The sequence below is a fragment of the Watersipora subatra genome, chromosome 4 (genome assembly GCF_963576615.1).
Source record: "Watersipora subatra chromosome 4, tzWatSuba1.1, whole genome shotgun sequence".
Lineage (NCBI taxonomy): Eukaryota > Metazoa > Bryozoa > Gymnolaemata > Cheilostomatida > Watersiporidae > Watersipora > Watersipora subatra.
The window spans coordinates 12362383-12386561 of record NC_088711.1 but is presented as its reverse complement, the minus strand read 5'-3'; the positions used below and the strand labels follow the sequence as shown (position 1 = coordinate 12386561).

Here is a 24179-nt window from a genome sequence, read left to right as displayed (position 1 = left end):
GAAACATGATGCTAGAGTTGTGCATGCAAAGATACAGCTTTAGTTGGGCTCCAAGTTAACAAAGCCATGTGTAAGAAAAGCAGAATATGTCAGGAACACCACAAGAGGTGACCACGACATAAAATGAGCCAAAGGAGCAAAAGTAATGTAAGCAAAAGGAGCTAGGAGTGGTTGTCAGGAGCTGAAGTCGGGTAAAAGCAGTTAAGAATATCTAAAAGTAGCTGGGAATTGGTGAAAGAAGCTAACAGGTTGTGAAAGGAGCAAAGGGTGGGGTAGACAAAGGAAGCTAAAGATGTGTAAAAGGAGCTAGGGCTAGCACAGAGCTAAGGTACAGTAAAAGGAGAGCTGGCCACAAGAAGCTGGGGTAGATGAAAGTGGGTAAAAAAGCTAAGGATCAATAAATGGGGTCACGTTTTCCCGCAAGTATATTTATTTTCCATACTAGAATAGCCAAATTTCTTAATTAGATTTGACAAGCAACGTAATATTTATACCAGCAGGAAAGAAGGTACTTCCTGCCAAAGGTGACTCCCCACCCCGCTGTCCTAAAAGCATGATTTCCTTATGTGGAGAAAACTTACAGCAGACTATGAAGGTATATGAGTATAACATAGATCTCTACCTCGGGAACCATGCATAAAGGAAACTTCTTAACGAGAAAAACTCATAATTTATCACTTTCCAACCTGTAGGCTTGTTCAAGAAGCAAAAAATGGAAAGAAGCTTATGGATTTCTGTCGTCTACAAAAAGAATGGACAAGCTGTCAGACCCTAGTTGGTCCGCTGGTTCAGAAAATCGGGGTCCAGGAAGGTAACTGGTAGTTGAGAAAAATGCTTAAACCTCTGACACGCTAGTGTACAGAACTTAAACCTTTAACACACTAGGGTACAGAACTTAAACCTTTAACACGCTAGGGTACAGAACTTGAACCTATAACACGCCGGTGTACAGAACTTAAACCTATAACACGCTAGCGTACAGAACTTAAACCTTTAACACGCTAGTGTACAGAGCTTAAACCTATAACACACTAGTGTACAGAACTTAAACCTTTAACACGCTAGTGTACAGAGCTTAAACCTATAACACGCTAGTGTACAGAACTTAAACCTATAACACGCTAGTGTACAGAACTTAAACCTATAACACGCTAGTGTACAGAACTTAAACCTATAACACGCTAGTGTACAGAACTTAAACCTATAACACGCTAGTGTACAGAGCTTAAACCTATAACACGCTAGTGTACAGAACTTAAACCTTTAACACGCTAGTGTACAGAGCTTAAACCTATAACACGCTAGTGTACAGAACTTAAACCTTTAACACGCTAGTGTACAGAGCTTAAACCTATAACACGCTAGTGTACAGAACTTAAACCTTTAACACGCTAGTGTACAGAGCTTAAACCTATAACACGCTAGTGTACAGAACTTAATCCTATAACACGCTAGTGTACAGAACTTATACCTATAACACGCTAGTGTACAGAACTTAATCCTATAACACACTAGTGTACAGAACTTAATCCTATAACACGCTAGTGTACAGAGCTTAAACCTATAACACACTAGGGTACAGAACTTGAACCTATAACACGCCGGTGTACAGAACTTAAACCTATAACACGCTAGTGTACAGAACTTAATCCTATAACACACTAGTGTACAGAACTCGAACCTATAACACACTGGTGTACAGAACTTAAACCTATAACACGCTAGTGTACAGAACTTAAACCTATAACACACTAGTGTACAGAACTTAAACCTATAACATGCTAGTGTACAGAACTTAAACCTATAACACACTAGTGTACAGAACTTAATCCTATAACACACTAGGGTACAGAACTTAAACCTATAACACACTAGTGTACAGAACTTAAACCTATAACACACTAGTGTACAGAACTTAATCCTATAACACACTAGTGTACAGAACTTAAACCTATAACATGCTAGTGTACAGAACTTATACCTATAACACGCTAGTGTACAGAACCTAAACCTATAACAATATGCAATGGAGACTATTCATCTGTTATAGATATTACCCGAGAGAAATGAACAGAAATACCAATGGTCACCATTCTGTGTTTATATCGAAAGTAAAACATTCACCAAAAACAGAAGACAGACTGCATAAGCCGAAAAAATAACACGAGCCTTAAAAAGTGACGAGTTATCTCTTATACCCTTCTGTTTGTTATAATTATATCCTGATGAATATATTCCCACAGTTTATGGGTTTTGCTCTGGCATTATACATGCTCAGAATAAACATTATCATGAATGGCTGGCTTGATTAGTGAGACTTTGGGTCTACAACTGTTAATGATAAACATAAAATATCATGCTCCCATAAATGGATAAAGAAAGGAGAAGAAAACTACCATAGCACTATGATAATTCAGCAATCATAAAGAGGATTTGGATAGCTTGACACCATCTATGGTTGTGAAGACATCATGGGTAATGTCTTTTTTGTAGGAAGGTCCTAGGTTGGCTTTGCGAGTTTCATTTTTATCCTTGTTGTAATTCTTGATATGGTACTTCTGTGCTAGCTTCTGGCGCATCACCCTTCGATACTGCGAGGTAGAAAACTAGAGTAAACAATATGTTACTACAAGCATAAATTCACCTCTGTTGCTTCAATTTTCGTTGTAAACTAGCCACTAAGTTAATTACGGAGCACTATCATTGATGAAAAAGATATTCTGGCTACTAAAACCACTAACATCAATTGCAAAATTTAACTCTTTCACTATCAAATTAATTCTTTTACCAGGACAATTAAATGTTCTGTGAAGAACTATATTTGACAAGGGCCCATATAAATTGTCATAACTTTTGTAACAAAAGGCCTAATGAAAATATTTCGATACCAAATTAAGCAGCACAAAAATTTTACTTCAGCTGACGCCATAAAAATGGCTACAAATGTGTGACAGAATGAGATCGGACACTTACAGCCATTTTCGCTACTACTGTGAGGAGATTCCGAGTTGAACGAGTTACCAAAATTATTATGGCATTATTATTGCTAAAAATAAAATATTTACTCTCAGTAGTAGTATTGTTCAATAGATAAGATCAATAAGAAGTTCATTGATCTACACTGGAAATGGAAACATTGGAAACCTCCGCAGCAGTAATGCGTCTAAAATGACTGGTCATTGTGAAGAAGCAATCGCGATATAAAATAAAGCTTTTGCAAAGTGAGATTAAGCTCATGGTGGGCTGCCCACCTATTGGCTCAATGCAGACAGATGATCGTTTCCTTTGATTTAAGTACGGACAGGATAGGCCAATTAATTAATCAACTACTCACTAGTTAGTAACGTTTTGTACGAATACTACTAAAACCGCACCACGCGGCTTGCGATACGCAGAGTTAAAACCTGTTCACCAAACACTCAAAGTGAACAAATAATATTATAATTGTTTCAAAAAACATTCACTGAATTCGATGATATGTGATAGTATACAAGAAAGTTGAAAATATTTCCGCAGCAAATACCGAAGTACCTCTTTACGACAGCGCTGTCTAAGAATGAGACTTCTAAGACCAGTTCTTGTTACAAACAATTTAGCTGCTACACTAATATGATGCACCTCTATATCTTGTATAGTTTCCTGTTTTCATCTTCCTCTATTGTTGCCACCATACGCCATAACTCGGCAAGCATGAAATCGCAGTTACACACCTTTTGATTTCACCTAAGGGTAGGGGCTACAGTTATATTCAGGTCTTATTTAATCAGCTTTACTAAAGGCTGCCTGAGAAAGACTTGTGGCACCTTTTGAGAAGTAACTAAACTGTCATTGTCTGATTCATCCATAACACGATTCTAGACTATCGTATTTTTCAGACTATTAGCCACTATTTTTTTCTGATGATTTGAGCCATGCGGCTTATATAAGGGTGCGGCTATTCTGTGGCTTTTTCTTTCACTGCTAGGGCACATTAACCGGAATCTCTGGTTAGTGCGCCTCCAGCGGTGAAAGAAAAAATGAAACAATGCCTAACGGTACTGTTCCGTTAGGCACTGGGTTAAAAAGCGTCGGTTAATACGAAACAGTGCCGTTAGGCACTGTTCCGTTTTAAACAGCAAAGTTGCTGCCGTGTTAAAAAGTACCGTCCTGAGTTATGCGGCCTATACAAAGGTGCGGCCTATGTATTGTTTTATTATCGTTTTTTGGACATTGAGAAGTGAAGGGATGTCATGATAGACTAGTGGACATAGATTTTGATGCAGTACAAGAACTTCGTAAATATAGTCTATGATTTTATGTGTGAATATAGAGATAGATGAATTGCGATACCATAAAAGTTAGCTGGTTTTTTATGCATTATAGGGAATCAAATCTCCCACCATATATTCGACCCAAGCTTCCTGGGCACTCCATAAAACGTGCCATACTTTAATAATCTCAAGTACAGTAATTTACTGTGTTACTGAAGTGCTGTATGAAAGATTGCTGTGCTAAACCAAAGACACTTAAAAATTGGTTAACAAAAATTTTTAATCCTCCACTTTAGTAAAAACTTGCAGTAGGTGCGTCACTGTGATTAAACCAAGTTCATTTTTCCAGTTCACATTGTAATGTTGTTGGCAGTCTAACCAATGCTGAGTGAGTCACTGCTTACTGATTGGTAAGATAGCAACATATCAGTAATGAAGACAGTAGACAGGACTAAGGACATCTATGTTGGGTTCTATAGAAACGACAGTAAGTGTGCTGTAGATGATTAAACAGAATAATGAACAACGACTTCACTAAACCAATTACGAGAATTATAATATTCAAAATTTTTTTAATGCGTTGAGGTGTGTCTCACTACCCCTATGACAATAGCGAACTACACCCCTGACCTATAAAATGGTTTGTATAAATTACTAGATGAATTTGTGTAACTTACGGCAGAAAGCTGGATATCTTTACTAAAATCTTTACTAAAACAACGCCTGCGTTTTGGGCCAGCTTAAAGGATGACTTGCAACAAAATTCACATTACAGTTATTTGGTATCAAAAGATTCACTATGTCTTATTCTGCTGTGTTGTAGGTGCAAAATATGTGGAAATGTGATTACAAGCTGTTAAAAGCTAAAAAACGAACAGTTAATCGCAGCCACACGAGACCGCCGTAGTTTGGATTCTCTTTCCAAAACGGCTCAAATGTGACGTAGTTGTGGTAGATTGTTTCTGTTTACACTTTCCTGCGTTCTTATTCGTCGAAATACTTTCATAAATATACTTCACACATTCAATAAAACCATGTCTATTGTTCTTACGCGTCTGTTTTATCGTCATTGTAACGCTGTTTATTTTAGCAGCGATATCTTATAACTTACCATAAAAACTTGATTAATTTTTTAACCTTAGCTCGAAGGAGTACATATCATTGTCTGATAATCATGACGAGCCTGTTGGTCACCTGTGATACTCGAAAAGTGCTGCAGAAATTATTTGCGAAGTATTGAGTAACATGATCAGATTACGACTTGCTGATTAGACCAAGCCAAAACAAAACTGTAAAGTAGCGAGCATCTATATTTGATACGGGGTCTTCGGTAAAACCCGAAATGTTTGTCATAAACTAGTGCTACGATAGGTTTTATATTGAGCTTTTTATTAGCCTTTCAATTCAAGCGAGAACATTACGTGACAAGACAATAACCAAACTGTAATGACAACGTCAGAGAAATAAAGAGATTCCAATCTACGGCGGCTTTTCGTTTTTGAGCTTTTAAGAGCTTGTAATCACATTTCCACATATTTGGCACCTACAACACAACAGGGTAAGACATGGTGAATCTTTTGATACCAAATAACTGTAAAGTGAATTTTGTTGCAGGTCAACCTTTAACAATCCTTACATGTAACGGTCACCAGTGCAAATTATTAACCCCAAGCAAGTGCATTTGAGTATCTTGAAGGTTGACTTGCAACAAAATTCGCATTACAGTTATTTGATATCAAAAGATTTACCATGTCTTACTCTGCTGTGTTGTAGGTGCAAAATATGTGGAAATGTGATTACAAGCTCTTAAAAGCTAAAAAATGAACAGTTAATCGCAGCCATCGCGAAACCGCCGTAGATTAGAATCTCTTTCCAAAACGGCTCAAATGGAACGTAGTTGTACAAGATAGCTTCTGTTTACACTCTCACACAACCTCATTCGTCGAAATATTTTCACAAATATACTTCACGCATTCAATAAAACCATGTCTATTGTTCTTACGCGTCTATTTCATCATCATTTTAATGCTGCTACTTTGAGCACTGATATTTCCAAACCTACCTTAAAAATTCGTTTAATTTTTTAACCTTAGCTCGAAGGAGTGCATATCATCCTCTGATAAACATGACAAGCCTGTTGGTCACTTGTGATAGTCGAAAAATGTTGCAGAAATTATTCGCGCTGTTTGGCAGGAAGTATGGGTCACATAATCAGATTATGATTAGACGATTAGGATTAGACCAAGCCGAAGCAAAACTGTAAACTAGCGAGCGTCTATATTTGGTAAAGGCATATTATAAGGGCATATTGGTAAGGGTATTATTTTCGGTAAAACCCAAAGTGTTTGTCATGAACTAGTGCTACGAGAAGTTTTATATTGAGCCTTTTATTGGCCTTTCAATTTACATGAGAACATCACGTGACAAAACAATAACCAAATGTAATGACTATGTCAGAGAAATAAACTGATTTCAATCTACAGGGGTTTTGTGATGGCGGCTATTAACTGTTCGTTTTTGAGCTTTTAAGAGCTTGTAATCACATTTTCACATATTTTGCACCTACAACACAGCAGAATAAAACATGGTGAATCCTTTGATACCACATAACTGTAATGTGAATTTTGTTGCACGCCAACCTTTAACCAATGTAATGACTATTTGTCCAATGGGTCCATTTCATTGCAAGGCTAATAGAATAATTACCTAATGAATTTGAGTAACTTTCCTGGAAAGCTGGAGATTTTTACTAAAATCTTTACTAAAACAATACCCGAGTTTTGGGCCAGCTTAATAATCGTTACAGTCAACAGTGCTAGTTAATAACCCCAAGGAAGTGATTTAAGCGTGAGTATCTTAATCGATGTAATGACTAATGACCCAATAAATCTATTGTATTCCGTGTAGCTTAATGGTTAACTTCGTCACCTATAAATCTGAAGGTCCCGAGATCAGATCTAGTGCCATGCGGATTTTTCATTGCTAGATTAAAATTGCTATAACTGTCACAGGGATTGAAAAAAAACACTGAGATATATATACAGATGTAGAAAAAAATAAAAACCAGCTGTGTTTATGTTACAATATCAGATGAGGATTACAGTGCAGTCATTAGAGAACAAAGCGAGTCTTTTCATCAAGTACATAGAGATGCAGGGAGATAGGCCGTGTGCAAGAACAAGCTTATTAAAAGCCTCTTACCAAATTAGGTGAAGTGTAGTGGGGATTTTGCCAAAGAGTCGCTCCTCCAAAACTACCAGCAAAGATTTTGACTGGGTTAAGAACGAATCGCGGGCCTGTAGGATAGATACAGGCATAAATACAATATGCTGAAAAGCTAGATATACTCTTTTATATGCATATAGATTTACCTAACAGATAACTGGACACAGGGTTGAACAAAAGACAGACACTGAGATTTATATATATATATAGACTGTTGGATACACTATATAACTAGTCTATATAACTAGGTAATAAACAAACCTTTGCATAGAAAATTCACTTTTATTTAACATTACCATCATAACTTTTAAACTTCATATCATGAGAAAAGTGTTTTGTGCGGTTCAAATAAATCAAGAGAAAAACTAGAACAGCTGTAAAGGTATTTAAATGTGAAATAATTACCAGGTAATGGCTAGATAAAGTATGGTTTGTTACAATAACAAGTGGATTGATACTAATACAGTGTACCCTCGAGATACGATTACCCTGATATACGATTTTTCCACCTTACGAAGTCAAACATTGTGAGATCTTCACCTCGCTATACGAATTTTATTTCACCATACGATTGTGAGAAAAGTTTCGCCCGAGTTAAAATTTGGCGGTCGGTGTGCTCATAACGCACGTCGAAATAAAAAAAGACACCGAAACATAGTACGCCGAAAACATTTTCCAAACGTTTAGAAGAGACACGATGATCGATTTCTCTATGTCAGAATTCCGCGTGGAAAATTTCGTGTAAAATACTCAAGGCAGAGGAAATATTCATTTGTAGCGTTATAATATCTTTTACTATAAACTTTTAGTCAGCATACGTATATAACTACGAGTATCTACACTTAATTCGTTAGCTATGGAATCTGAGACTGACACAAAACGAAGGCAAAATGATTTCTATGTCAACGAAGTTGGATGTTGTAAATAAGAAGAAGGCATCCGTATTATAAACATTGCCAAGGAATATGATTGCAACCAATCAGCATTTGCAATTATTATTAAAAAAGAACTCCATTAAAGCAAGCACAAGAAGAAGCTTACGACTGAAGATTTGAAGGAGTTAGAAGGCCATGCACGCGATCGGCATTCAAAAGGAGCAACCAATTAATAAGGTAGAGGAGATAGAAGATACAGAAAACCCCCACATTGGCAGAAATGTTTCAAGTGTTTAATTTACTGATGTGGAATGGTACATTAAAACAATACATGTATAATATATATTATTTATCTCTTGTGTGGCCCGTTTTCATATTTTATTCATTTTATTTGTTTCCTTTTGATTTTGTTTTATTTTCTTGTTTAACCATGTTTTTGCAGATGGGCTTGTTATCTCCTATGTGAATACAATTCATCGTTTGTATGTAACTCATAGAACTAGCTACTCAAGATAGTTGATGCATTCACATTACTTTCTGAAACTTGTTAGAGCCTTGTCCCCTAGCGTATAAATACGTACAAACTTTGTACGTATGGTTATATTGATTCTTGAGCACGTTTCATACAAGAAAAACTACAGTAACACCTTCTTTGGATCCTTCTACAAGCGTTAGCAAGCTAGCAGTTTTCTGCATTGCACCAGCATCTTTTCTTTTAAATCAGAAGAAAAATTGGACAGGACTAGACAACTTTCTTTCGCCTGCTAAAAATTCCATTTCATTACGTATTAAATTAACCTTCAAGTGTACAGCAACATAATTAACATTGCTACGTTTTTACCTCCTCTCTGCTTTATTCGCAACATGTACCAGCTCAAGTCACGTTACTCCGAAGGTATGTACGTCCTGTATAATAGTAAATAAAATTTCATTTTTCTTTTCGGTAGCCATTAAATGGTCAGGTGTGTGCGAGGCCGCTTTCGATAACTGCATCGCTCGGCCTTTCGTATTGAACTCTGGTTGAAAAAGGTTTCAACCAGACACACTAAATCTTATAATAAAAGTGAAGATAGAAACTTATGAAGGATAAAATTTCGTGATAATAAGTTGAAATTCAGTAAACTAATTTAAAATACATACTAAAACATAAATTAACATACTATTTTGTTACTAATTTTCAATATGTATCGCATTTTTATAAAAATTTGGACGATTTTTACCTTGCATTTTTCCATTGTATAATTACAATGGTTTCTATACCCGGACATACGATTTTTTCGCCATACGATGCTAGCCGTGGAACGGATTAACATCGTATCTCGAGGGTGCACTGTACAATTAAAACGAACAAATAAAACAGAATACAAATCACGAATATGTTGAATCAATAATAACAAAGAGTACATAGAAGGGTGTGTATAAAAAAGGTTACTGTTTCCGCAGAAGCCATCCATCAAAATTGTACATACGAGGATACTGGTAATTCTCGACAGTCGATACTGGCACAAAAGCAAAAATGAGGTATCAAATATAAATGCATTAGTGAAATGCACGAGACTCTGTCTGATCGAACTGAGAGAGAATGTATAGGCAATTCCTACTCGAGAATGTCCATTTGAACATTTTTTCGTTTTACAACTTTTAGCCATTGCCCTTTGCAATAACCGGGAATCGAAGATTTAAATTGCGCCGTTACAGTTGCACTGTAACGGAACATTTGAAATCGAAATGACACAATTGAAAATTACAAATAAAGAAAATTACTGATGGATTTTGAAATGGCTTTTTAAAAAATTCAAAAGAACAAATGCAAAAGGTAATATTAATTCATAACAAATCGTACATGTTTAGCTTCAATCGCGGTAAGGATATCGTAGATGAGCTTACTATGATAACAGAGGCTTAGCCTTGCGGTTAGGTGTGCGCGTTTGCAAACTGCAATTGCAATCGTCATCAGTTCAATTCCAGTACGGTGGAAATTTTTTATAGCTAAATTTTAATCGAAAATCGCTGGATATAATGATAGAAAACAAATATTGAGTTTTATAGATATAGATTAATTATATGTCAAACATTGGTGAACTGGCAAGGTAAAGTTCATTTTTTCATTTGCTGCTCAGAATATTACTACAATTATTACTGTTACTAGTACGATTAACACTGTTACTAGTACGATTAACACTGTTACTAGTACGATTAACACTGTTACTAGTACGATTAACACTGTTACTAGTACGATTAACACTGTTACTAGTACGTTTAACACTGTTACTAATACGATTAACACTGTTACTAGTACGATTAACACTGTTACTAGTACGATTATCACTGTTACTAGTACAATTATTACTGTTACTAGTACGATTATTATTGTTACTAGTACGATTATCACTGTTACTAGTACGATTATCACTGCTACTAGTACGATTAACACTGTTACTAGTACGATTAACACTGTTACTAGTACGATTATCACTGTTACTAGTACGATTAACACTGTTACTAGTACGATTATTACTGTTACTAGTACGATTACCACTGTTACATGTACGATTAACACTGTTACTAGTACGATTAACACTGTTAGTAGTACGATTAACACTGTTACATGTACGATTAACGCTGTTACTAGTACGATTATCACTGTTACTAGTACGATTATTATTGTTACTAGTACGATTATCACTGTTACTAGTACGATTATCACTGTTACTAGTACAATTATTACTGTTACTAGTACGATTATTATTGTTACTAGTACGATTATCACTGTTACTAGTACGATTATCACTGCTACTAGTACGATTAACACTGTTACTAGTACGATTAACACTGTTACTAGTACGATTATCACTGTTACTAGTACGATTAACACTGTTACTAGTACGATTATTACTGTCACTAGTACGATTACCACTGTTACATGTACGATTAACACTGTTACTAGTACGATTAACACTGTTAGTAGTACGATTAACACTGTTACATGTACGATTATCACTGTTACTAGTACGATTAACGCTGTTACATGTACTACTAAGTACCAACATATCGGATTGATTCTATGTATTTACTACTCAGAGACATGCAATTCCCACCATTATTATAAGAAGCTTTACATCATTCAATATTTTGTGAGAAAAATCCCTAATTTCAAAAGCTTCACCATCTCACAAGCACGCTCACCTATCTCAACCAAAGACCCAGACTCCTCCACTATTTGAAAGTTCCGGAACCAAATACGATTGTCGCATATTGAGAATGTATAGACATTATCCACGAACGGCTGGCTTTTAGGGTGGTTATTGGGCGTCCCGAATATCTGTGTGAAAAGCTCTTTCAGCAGTTGGTAATGTGGAACCGAGTCAAATGCCTGGGATAAAGTATACAGAAGGGTCAAAAAGTTATCATGAGGAGAAACATAACAGAGATGGGAAAATCAAGACTGAATCACAGCAAGACAACTGATATATGAGTAATTTCAAATCATAGAAAACAAAACTTCTTAACAAACAAAACTATTAACTTTTAGTACTGGATTAATTTAGTTTTTAAATTTAGGTCTATTTACAACTATTCATTTATATTTAGTTTCATATAATGCGTTTGTTTCAATTTTATATGTAGACACTCGAAATAGTTGAGGTTGGTTTTTTAATGGCTGTCAAATGAATTAAACCGTGTACAGCGTATGTTTATGGAAATATTCGCTCTCATACTTGACGATTCAATTTTGTATATTGAAGTTTGGCTGTGTCACAGAATGTTTGTTAATTCCTAAAATGTTAAAAGCATCATATTTTGTTGAACAATTTTATAAATTAATAACTGAGTGATTTATTATGCGTGAAAGAAACCGGTAAGCAAACTAACTGATCACACCTGTAATAAAAAGGGGACAACTTCAACATCATTACAGAGCGTAACGTTCAACGCGCACACATTTTGTTTTTAGCACTATTTTATTGTTATCACAGGGACAAAAACTGACCGAGTATTAATTGACAACTTAGGTTGTTTGTACATGTGACTATAGTAAAGAAACAAAGGTATTAATACCACTTTTCAATAAAGGCTTATCAGAGTTATATCTGTAGCTGATAGACTTACATGAGGCTGAAACTCAAAAAAGAAGTTCTTCCAACCTCAAAGACAAATGTGTAATACACACTGAGTTTAATAAAATTTGAAATATATTATAAAATTTTGTCAAATTTTTTATAGTTTGGAACATATCACAAACAAAAGTAACAACAAGCCATTCTATCTAGTGACTAGTTTTATGTAAGGCGACTATGCCTTAGCCAAAAAATCAGTTTCGTAGATGATATTATGATATACATGTAGATGATATATGCTCGAGCTCTAGGGACATTCACCTTTTCAAAGGATAAAATTGGTCTAGATCCACGCAAGCAGTTTCCTGTCAATTTGAGCTCATCCATGGTGTGAACTGTAACCACAGTTTAAACAATATCAACAACAACACAACCAGAGTCTATTCATAGTCAATAACATTAAAAATAATATAATTAGAGAATATTATCACAAAATTCATTTATTAGACAATTATTAAAAAAAATTGAAATCTGTTACGTAGAACAAAGGTATGATATGTTTATGTAATCTGTTACATTCAGTAATGAACGATATGTTCATGTAATCTGTTACATACAGCAAAGTACTATATGCCATTATATGATATTAACTATGAACTATGGTTGCAAAGCATTCGAATTTAGACCAGTGTTGATCGGAGCTAATCAGAAACGAGGAAATCACAAATTTTTTAACAAATTTTATTTCAAACAAGCATTTGGCTAATATAATACATCAAATATCCATACAGTTTAAAATCTCAAATATTAGGCAATTTGTCGAATAATTTTCTATTGCATGAACTACAGACTATCACTTGATACAGACAAGACATACATAAACTACAGACTATCACTTAATACAAACAAGAAATACATAAACTAAAGACTATCAATTGATACAGACCAGACATACATAAACTACAGACTATCATTTGATACAGACAAGACATACATAAACTACAGACTATCTATTGATACAGACCAGACATACATAAACTACAGACTATCAATTGATACAGACAAGATATACATAAACTACAGACTATCAATTGATACAAACAAGATATACATAAACTACAGACTATCACTTGATACAGACAAGACATACATAAACTACAGACTATCACTTGATACAAACAAGATATACATAAACTACAGACTATCAATTGATACAGACAAGATATACATAAACTACAGACTATCATTTGATACAGACAAGACATACATAAACTACAGACTATCTATTGATACAGACCAGACATACATAAACTACAGACTATCAATTGATACAGACAAGATATACATAAACTACAGACTATCAATTGATACAAACAAGATATACATAAACTACAGACTATCATTTGATACAGACAAGACATACATAAACTACAGACTATCACTTGATACAAACAAGATATACATAAACTACAGACTATCAATTGATACAGACAAGATATACATAAACTACAGACTATCATTTGATACAGACAAGACATACATAAACTACAGACTATCTATTGATACAGACCAGACATACATAAACTACAGACTATCACTTGATACAGACAAGACATACATAAACTACAGACTATCACTTGATACAAACAAGATATACATAAACTACAGACTATCAATTGATACAGACAAGATATACATAAACTACAGACTATCATTTGATACAGACAAGACATACATAAACTACAGACTATCTATTGATACAGACCAGACATACATAAACTACAGACTATCAATTGATACAGACAAGATATACATAAACTACAGACTATCACTTGATATAAACAAGATATACATAAACTACAGACTATCAATTGATACAGACAAGATATACATAAACTACAGACTATCAATTGATACAAACAAGATATACATAAACTACAGACTATCACTTGATACAGACAAGACATACATAAACTACAGACTATCACTTGATACAAACAAGATATACATAAACTACAGACTATCAATTGATACAGACAAGATATACATAAACTACAGACTATCATTTGATACAGACAAGACATACATAAACTACAGACTATCTATTGATACAGACCAGACATACATAAACTACAGACTATCAATTGATACAGACAAGATATACATAAACTACAGACTATCAATTGATACAAACAAGATATACATAAACTACAGACTATCACTTGATACAGACAAGACATACATAAACTACAGACTATCACTTGATACAAACAAGACATACATAAACTACAGACTATCACTTGATACAAACAAGATATACATAAACTACAGACTATCACTTGATACAAATAAGACATACATAAACTACAGACTATCAATTGATACAGACAAGACATACATAAACTACAGACTATCACTTGATACAGACAAGATATACATAAACTACAGACTATCAATTGATACAGACAAGATATACATAAACTACAGACTATCACTTGATACAAATAAGACATACATAAACTACAGACTATCAATTGATACAGACAAGACATACATAAACTACAGACTATCACTTGATACAAACAAGATATACATAAACTACAGACTATCAATTGATACAGACAAGATATACATAAACTACAGACTATCAATTGATACAAACAAGATATACATAAACTACAGACTATCACTTGATACAGACAAGACATACATAAACTACAGACTATCACTTGATACAAACAAGACATACATAAACTACAGACTATCACTTGATACAAACAAGATATACATAAACTACAGACTATCACTTGATACAGACAAGACATACATAAACTACAGACTATCACTTGATACAAACAAGATATACATAAACTACAGACTATCAATTGATACAGACAAGATATACATAAACTACAGACTATCATTTGATACAGACAAGACATACATAAACTACAGACTATCACTTGATACAAACAAGACATACATAAACTACAGACTATCACTTGATACAAACAAGATATACATAAACTACAGACTATCACTTGATACAAATAAGACATACATAAACTACAGACTATCAATTGATACAGACAAGACATACATAAACTACAGACTATCACTTGATACAAACAAGATATACATAAACTACAGACTATCACTTGATACAAATAAGACATACATAAACTACAGACTATCAATTGATACAGACAAGACATACATAAACTACAGACTATCACTTGATACAGACAAGACATACATAAACTACAGAATATCACTTGATATAGACAAAACATACATAAAAATAATAAATCTTCAATTCTTCAACATAATATGGCTTAATTAATAGAAATGAAACGTCTGACTCAACAAAACATTTCTCAGCAAAGATATTCATGCGTTATTACAAAAACATATTTTAACAAACTTTCGCTTTGGTCAAATACCCAAAAAGCGTGAGCAAACATAAACAGTAGTTATATCCACAAATAATTGAGCTAAACACTCTTATGACAAACAACTGAAAAGCATGGTTTTATATTTTTGTGTTAAACATGGTGAATCCTTTGATACCAAATAACTATAAAGTGAATTTTGTTGCACGTCAACCTTTAACCAATGTAATGACTATTTGTCCAATGGGCCCATTCCATTGCAAGGCTAATAGAATAATTACCTAATGAATTTGAGTAACTTTCCTGGAAAGCTGGAGATCTTTACTAAAATCTTTACTAAAACAATACCTGAGTTTTGGGCCAGCTTAACAATTGTTACGCCGAACAGTCAACAGTACTAGTTATTAACCCCAAGGAAGTGATTTAACAAGACTAGTACAGTCTTGTACTAATATAGAACATAAAAATATAAAAACCGAGTTTTTCTATTTTTGTGTTTGTAATCTTTCATCTAGTAGTTAAGGAACAATAGTCTGAGACGAGTTAGAATAAAAAGAGCACAGTACAACACTTGATGCCGGGTATGTAATTAACAATGTTGCTTGGCTACTGTTACTATTATTTTAAAATAATGGTTGAACCAGCAATGAAATGGGCTGGCAAGCAAGGTGTCTAACAAACAAATCACAAGCAATACTAATATGTTAAACTATCGGACAATATAGATATACTAGCAAACAATTCTCATGGCCACTACCACAATCTAATCCTATGCATCACTAGTACTATACACCACTAGTATGTACCACTCGTACTATATACCACTAATACTATATAACACTAGCACTATATATCAACAGTAGTATGTAGCACTAGTACTATACACCACTAGTACTATACATCACTAGTATAATTATACATTAATATACATTAATATAATTATACATCACTAGTACTATAATACAGTGCTTTGTGAAAGAAAGCAGTATGAACTAATTATACTAGTCTTGCAATTTAAACGAATACCTACTATTCTCTACTAGGAATTTCACAGAAGGTCCCGAAGGAGTGTTGGCAGCCCATAGATAGAGATCTTTCCTCTTCTTGGAGTCAAAGAAAAGTACTTTGTTACAATTCTTCATCTCAGCAATCTAATAATGGAACGATGTTGTCTGTGAAGCAAAGCACACATGGAATTATCAGCTCTTGGAATCAAGCATGCTGTTGCTTAGACACTCTCCTTTCTAAAGCGCCTCAAGGCAAGCAAGGACTGAAAACTTTTGTTCAAAATTTAACGCTACAGGAAATACATAAACTTTAATCCTATTATTTTTTCTAACACATATTTGCTAAATAAAAACTTTCAGCTAGAATTGGTGATGGTCTAAATGGCTAATTAATTGTTTTTATTTGAATTTATTTTATTTATTGTTTATATATTTAGTAGAAAAGGTCTTATACCAGACTATGTGGAAGTTCATGTCATATAAACACTGTCTAAACATAGATCAGTGTATACAGTGTTTTACATAAAGGTTTTATAAGTGACAATATAGTGACAGTTCTAGGCCAATTGTTCTTATATCATATAATCAGGCTGGTGTGATGGGCTAGAAAGCACTAACAGCAGTTTAACACTCTGTAGTCTAATCTTCTCTTCTATACGCAAGCAAGTCCTCTGATCCTAGACCTATTAACAACTTTCAATAGGCTGTGGAGGTTATTAGGGTAGCACAACTCCTTCTGAACTCCTTCTGAATATCATGGTAAAGCTCCGAGCTTGTAGAACTCAATAACAAAAAACAGAAATTAAATATAGCAAATAACTTTTATTCACTCTTGCAAAGATGTGGTGTTTTAGAGGTAAAAACGAAGAAACATAATGGTTGGTATAAACCGAGTCTGACAAAGTGTGTATATTTTTAAGAATAGAAAAACAAATATTTCAGTGTAAAGCTCAAGTTGTTGATGAGAAGCTTTTTGATTTTGATAGTTTGATTTTTAGTTAGCTCATCTAGTTTTTATCTTCATTACTAAGAATTTCAATCAGTTTGTCATTAGAAACTAATGTTCTGACGGCAGCCATTTATCATCTCTAGGTCGGCTAGAACTGCCTTTCATCCTTCAGAAATATTCCCCACAACTAATTGTCTAATCAATTTGAAACTTTTGCATTATGCTGAAAATATTTACAGCAAAAAGCAATCAAAGTTTGGTAGTCCTACGTGAGCCGGAAGTACAAAAAGAACTAATGTTTTATCGGCAGCCATTTTTAATTTCTCAGTCTGTTAGAAGTACCCTCTTTGTTTTGGCAATATCTCAAGAAATAATAGTCCAATCAACTTGTAACTATTAAAATATGCGAAAACATATACCGCACAAAGTGATTAAATTTTTTTTAATTCACGTAAACCGAAAGTATAGAAGTGCAAAAAGAACTAGTGTTCTGTCAGCAGCCACTTTTCATTTCTTGTTGAGATAGAAGTGTCATCGGTAGTTTGCCCTCATCAAATAATTTGATGAAGAGCGCACATCTTCGACCTTCATTTACAACGAATTGCTTATTTTTTCTAAACAGCAAAGCCTATTCTGCAAAGTAAAACTAATAACAAATATTTTATAAGCCTACAATAAAACAATGCGACAAAATATTTTTACTATAAAAAGGGGTACTAAAGGTTTGTTATCTATTTGTATCTAGGGGTCAAGATTAGGATAAAAGCAAACATTCAAATTGGTGGCCGACACTGTAACACATACCATTCGATTGCCTTTGAGTATTTATGAACGATTGCACAACTGTTTTGTCGACTCATCTGACAATCTATCACAACAAACTAGAATGTCATAGAAGTGATATATATATATATATATATATATATATGTGTGTATATATATAAAGATAGATATTCATATATATATACATGTATTTATATCCACAGTTTTCACAATCTTCCCATGTAGCCCCACTTTCGACGAGGTTCACTCATAAAGTAGCACTGCATGAGGTCTGTGTTATCAGTTCGAGTCCATTTCATTCATCCATTTTAAACTGTAGCCCATTTCCTGGTTTAAAACGGATGAAGCAGGATAACAAGTCTACCCAGTAAACTGAAATGGTACACCAAAGAGCAGGATAACAAGATAATGAGCAAACTGTTCACCAATAACCCATCGAGAATGTATTCCAGTTCAAAGGTGAACTACGGAGGACAATGCCAGATCCTCCCAAATCCAGCACTTCAATGTTCTGGAAGGCCATCTGGGAGAAAGAGGCAACTCATAACACCACGGCAAACTGGCTGAAGAGGCTCGAAGAGCCACCAACACACTCTGGCTCAACAAGGACTCACCATCAGCAAAGTGGACATCTAGTGCAGAGTATGAAGAACTGTACAGCACCTGGACCTGACATGGTTCAAGCCTTCTTGTTGAAGAAATTGACATCACTTAACACTAGAATTGCAAAGCAGATGGAATGCCTAATAGAAGAAGGTGACCATCCAGAATGGTTGACCAAAGGACGAACTGTACTTCTGATGAAAGACCCGAAGCAGGGGCCGATTCCCAAGAACTATCAGCCAATAACATGCTTGCCCACCACCTGAAAACTGCTCTCAGGAATAGTTGCAGACAAACTGGAAGAGAACATGAGTCACTATATGACCAGTGCTCAGGAAGGAATTGGACGCAACACCCGAGGAGCCCAACATCAGTTGCTGGTGGATCGGACAGTCTGTCAAGTCAGTTAGAGAAGGCATACTAATCTTGCCATGGCTTGGATTGACTACAAAAATAAATATGGCTTAATTTCCCATAGTTGGATTCTTGAATGCTCAAGGTTGTACAATGTTCACCCTGATCTAGTAGCATTCATCAAGATGTTGATGACTAAATGGAAGACGGAACTGGAGGCTATGACAAAAAGCTGGCAAGTGTCAAAATCAAGCGAGGCATCTATTAAGTTGAGTCCTTATCACCGCTGCTTTTCTGCATATGCCTAAACCCTCTAGGCAATATGCTGGAGAAGACTTAATATGGGTACCAGTTTAAGAGTGGCACCAAGATAAACCACTTTCTCTACATACATGGATGGCATCAAGCTGTACGCTAAGAAAAGGAACAATAATTTGCTAATACACCTTACTCAGGTATACAGCAAGAACATCGAAATGACCTTAGGCATTGAGAAATGTAAAAATATAATTCTCAAGAAAGACCATTCTGTGCACATAGATGGCCTAGAAATGCCAATTGGTACCATCAAAGATATAGAAGAAGGGTACAAGTACTTGGGGATTACGCAAAGCAACAACAACGATGAAAGCGAAGTACGTCACAAAGCCATTACCGAATACAAGAAACGCATTCGACAGGTCCTACAGAGCCAGCTCAATGCCAGGAATCAAGTCATGGCAATAAATAGCTACGTACTGCCAGTAATAAGAGACCCAGCAGGCATAATAAAGTAGACTGAGGAAGCCATCAAGGAAACAGATATAGCAGCTTGCAAACTGCTGATGATACATGGAGCACTCCGCCCAAAATCTGATACTACTAAGTTGTATCTCGATGGGAAAGATGGGGGTAGGGGACTCAAAAGTGTGAAGCAGACAGTGAAAGGGGAAGAACAAAGCATGAAAGCATATGCAGCCTCCATGGCCACCACAGATAGGTTGCTAGCTGAGTTTCAACCGGCTGCTCTGACAATGGAGCTTCATGGTGATGATGAGGAACTTGACTGGCACATGAAACCTCTTCATGGTGCTTACCAGCGACAAATATCCAGGGTTAGCGATCTCTATCAGACATATACATGTATGTGACTGAACAAAGTAAACCGAACAACCAATACGGAGTCACTAATCATGGCAGCCCAAGAGCAAGTGCTCTCAACAAGGCAACTCTAAACGAAGATTGATTACATTAGTAATGATCCTAGAGGCAGACTGTGAATAGATGCACCTGAGACCATCCAACACATCATCAGTGGATGCAAGCAGCTAGCTGGAAACGCACACGCTGAACGACATAATCATGTTGCAGGTGTTGTGTACAGATGTCTATGTGATGAGTATGGCCTTAATAGCTTCCTGGTAAGGTTAACGAGAATGACCACGCTAAGATCCTCTAGGACTTCTATATATCCGGACTGACAAGCATTTCCTAGCAAACCAACCAAATATAGTGGTGGTGGACAAGGAGAACAAGAGGGCTACTATAATAGATATAGCAGTACCCAATGACTACAATATAGCCAGCAAAAAAAGTGGAGAAATATCTCCCTTTTGGAGGAGAGATTGAAAAGTGCTGGGATGTAAAACCAACTGTACTTCCAGTAGTCATTAGGGCACTGGGTGCAATAACACCTGTGCATAAAATATGGCTTGCCCAGATATCGGCTGCAATCAACTCAAGTGAGTTGCAGAAAAGTGCGCTATTGAGAACAGCTAAGATCCTGAGGTGAGTGCTCAAACTCCCAGGTCTCTGGTAGAAGACCCGAGTTAGAGCAGAAATTACAACCCATATGGGTTAACCAGGGTGAGGAACAATTTATATATATATATATATATATAACAATATACGGCACGTCGTCTTTCTTGTGTAAGTGCGGTGAAATAGAATAACATTTAAATCGTATTTTAAAACTCGCTTGACTTGACACTTTACGCTGTATGAAATTTTTTACGTAATAAGAAGCTAAAACTTTACATATTATATTATAGGAGCGTCTACTCTACTCAAGTTCAATTCCTGCATGAGGCAATGTTATCCTAATGCCGTTAAAGTGGCTTCGGATAGACGGACATACACTGGTCTTATTATAGTAAAGGCTAGCTGAATGCCCAGCATTACATGTGTAATAAAATAACTTTTGCATAGAGAATTAATTATTAATTGGGTAAGTTTCTTTACCCGATGAACTCCCGCCCATATAAGCTTGAATTTTTTTAGTAACTCAAGGTAATACTTGAGCTCCTAAATAAGAGCCGTTATTATAACTTTAACCAGAGTTAGGAAAAAAGATTGCATCATGATCTCTCATGCAATCATGATATTCAAGAGTGCTAGCTGAAGCGTTCAATTTTAATCAATTGGCATCAATATTGGCAGGTGCATAAATATGCGCACAATTATTTATTAGTATAGCCAGTTGGACGCATAGTGTAATGGGTAGTACACATGCCTGCAGATCTGGAGGTTCTGCGTTCATATCCAGTGCAAAGCGGATTTTTCATTTCTAGATACGCTATAACTTAACAAACAAAAACTGAGATTCATATAATGTAAATTCCACATAATGTAAAGATTTTATGTAAAATTTTTGTTTCAAACTACGTAAAAAACTCCATATAGTGTAGAGTGTCAAGTCGATGCAGGTTCTCAAAGTCTATTTGAATAGTGAGAATCTTGCAATAAGTCTTGTACATCACTTCCTCTCTTGCCAAAAACTTTGAAAAAATTAAAACTTCAGAGATAACTATGGTGATTGATAAAGGATATCATATAGTGTAAAGGACTTTACCAAGGTCAGTGAATTGTTATTTAATAAGAGACATCACATTTCGTCAGAAATAATTCTTTTACAAGCTTAAACATTTGAGCAGATAATTTTTAACTAACCAGTATATATATATTTTTGCATATATTACCTACATGTATAAATATAACAATATAAACAACATACTATACTATTCAACAGTTGAGAATTGCCTAGTGAATAGTTGATAATACGCAAAGATAGGCATATTTACCTCATTGATTTCTAGGAGCTTCTCACTTTTTTCCATCTTTGAATCTACAATGGAAGACTCCTTCATATTTATTATGATATAAATAATGCAAATAAAACTGCATGACATAGACTAGGTAACAGGAGAAATATGACCTATAAATAATAATTCATACTCAGGTGACTCCAGTGTATGCAAAGTATTAGTCAAACAAACAGGGAGCTGCATGGCATTACCTGGCTTGGAATGTGGCATCAAGGCTCTAAGATCAGTCATCAGGTGACGCTCACGATGTCCAATACCTCTAGATGAAAATACAAGCACACGTTCCTTATTGGACCACCGACCCTAAAATATATAGACAGCTTTCACTGATTAACCGGAGACGCATAAATCATGCAGAGTCCTCAGAAACCCCATTAAGCTACCCTGACATAAAAAGTAATTCACTTTCAAGATTTGTAACAGGTGCAGGTCAAGCAACAGAAGAAAGCTAGCAAATGCGATGCATGTTGAAATTTTTTATAATTTTTATAATTCTTAATATAATTCAATTCATTTGTGAGATGAGCCTTAAAGATTGACTTGCAACAAAATTCACATTACAGTTAATCGGTATAAAAAAATCCCCATGTCTTACTCTACTGTGTTGTAGGTGCAAAATATGATTATAAGCTATTAAAAGCTAAAAACGAACAGATAATCACAGTCATCACGAAAACGCCGTAGGATGGAATCATTTTCCAAAACGGCTCAAATGGCCCCAAATATGCCCCACACAGGTTGTCCCAATATGCCCCATTGGCCGCCCACCACAAAAGTTCACCTCTTAACATTGTCTGATGCAGGTCACTCAGACCTTGACTATCTGCTAAATATAAACATTAATGCCTTGTTTGCTATTTTGTTACACTAAATTACAATTTTACATTTACAAAACGCTAACTCCAATGGTTACTTTTTTAATGACAAACTTGCCAACTAACGACAAATTGGAGAATCACACTCCAAAAGAATACGGAAGTCAATTATTGCTTTTAAGATACTTTATATCAGCGTTTTGCCATACAAACATCAAGCTTTCATAATAATACTGACATATAACAGTACATATAATAAACTGATAATATTATAATCACACAAACATTCTGAGTATTGGGTGCCCATTCTGTAAGCTGTTGATAAACAAAAAACTATCAAAAAGATTTCAAAAACTAGCTAACCCCTGATACCGCTGTCCAACAAATTAAGACACACCCTTTCTCCTTGAGTCAGAGGTAGAAATTTTGCAATAATTTTAATAGTCCAGACAGATTTTTCAAGGGACGATCCCAGCCGGAATTTTTGATGTTGACCTTTTCACGATTACACAAAGTTGAAAATAACCTTTTTTGCCACGGGCTCCAACTGGTCAGAAAAAACTGTTGATGGAAGAGACGGTTGTGATTCCTTGGTATTGTCTGAAATAACACTAGATTTTCTCTTTTTCGTGGAGCTCATCTTCTTGGCCATGCTTGAATTTTACAGAGCCTTTGGTTTTGTCTGTAGCCACACAGTTTGCTAGACTTTTGGCACGCTCCGACTAAGCAATAGTACTCGTGGTTTTAGGGTATTTACCAAAACCTACAATATAAATATCGAAAAT

The 24179-nt window shown here is 35.1% G+C and overlaps 1 protein-coding gene across 1 annotated transcript; it reads right to left on the bottom strand.

Annotated features, from left to right (window-relative positions):
* Window positions 1-2077: 2077 nt before the first annotated feature.
* LOC137393230 (ribosome biogenesis protein BRX1 homolog) lies at window positions 2078-24105 on the bottom strand. Its single transcript, XM_068079685.1, has 8 exons — window positions 23921-24105; window positions 22771-22882; window positions 22556-22599; window positions 16831-16951; window positions 12730-12803; window positions 11537-11723; window positions 7452-7546; window positions 2078-2591 (listed from the first exon to the last, which is right to left on the bottom strand). The coding sequence occupies exons 1-8, from the start codon at window positions 24044-24046 to the stop codon at window positions 2421-2423; spliced, it is 930 nt and encodes a 309-aa protein (XP_067935786.1). The 5' UTR covers window positions 24047-24105; the 3' UTR covers window positions 2078-2420.
* Window positions 24106-24179: the final 74 nt, after the last annotated feature.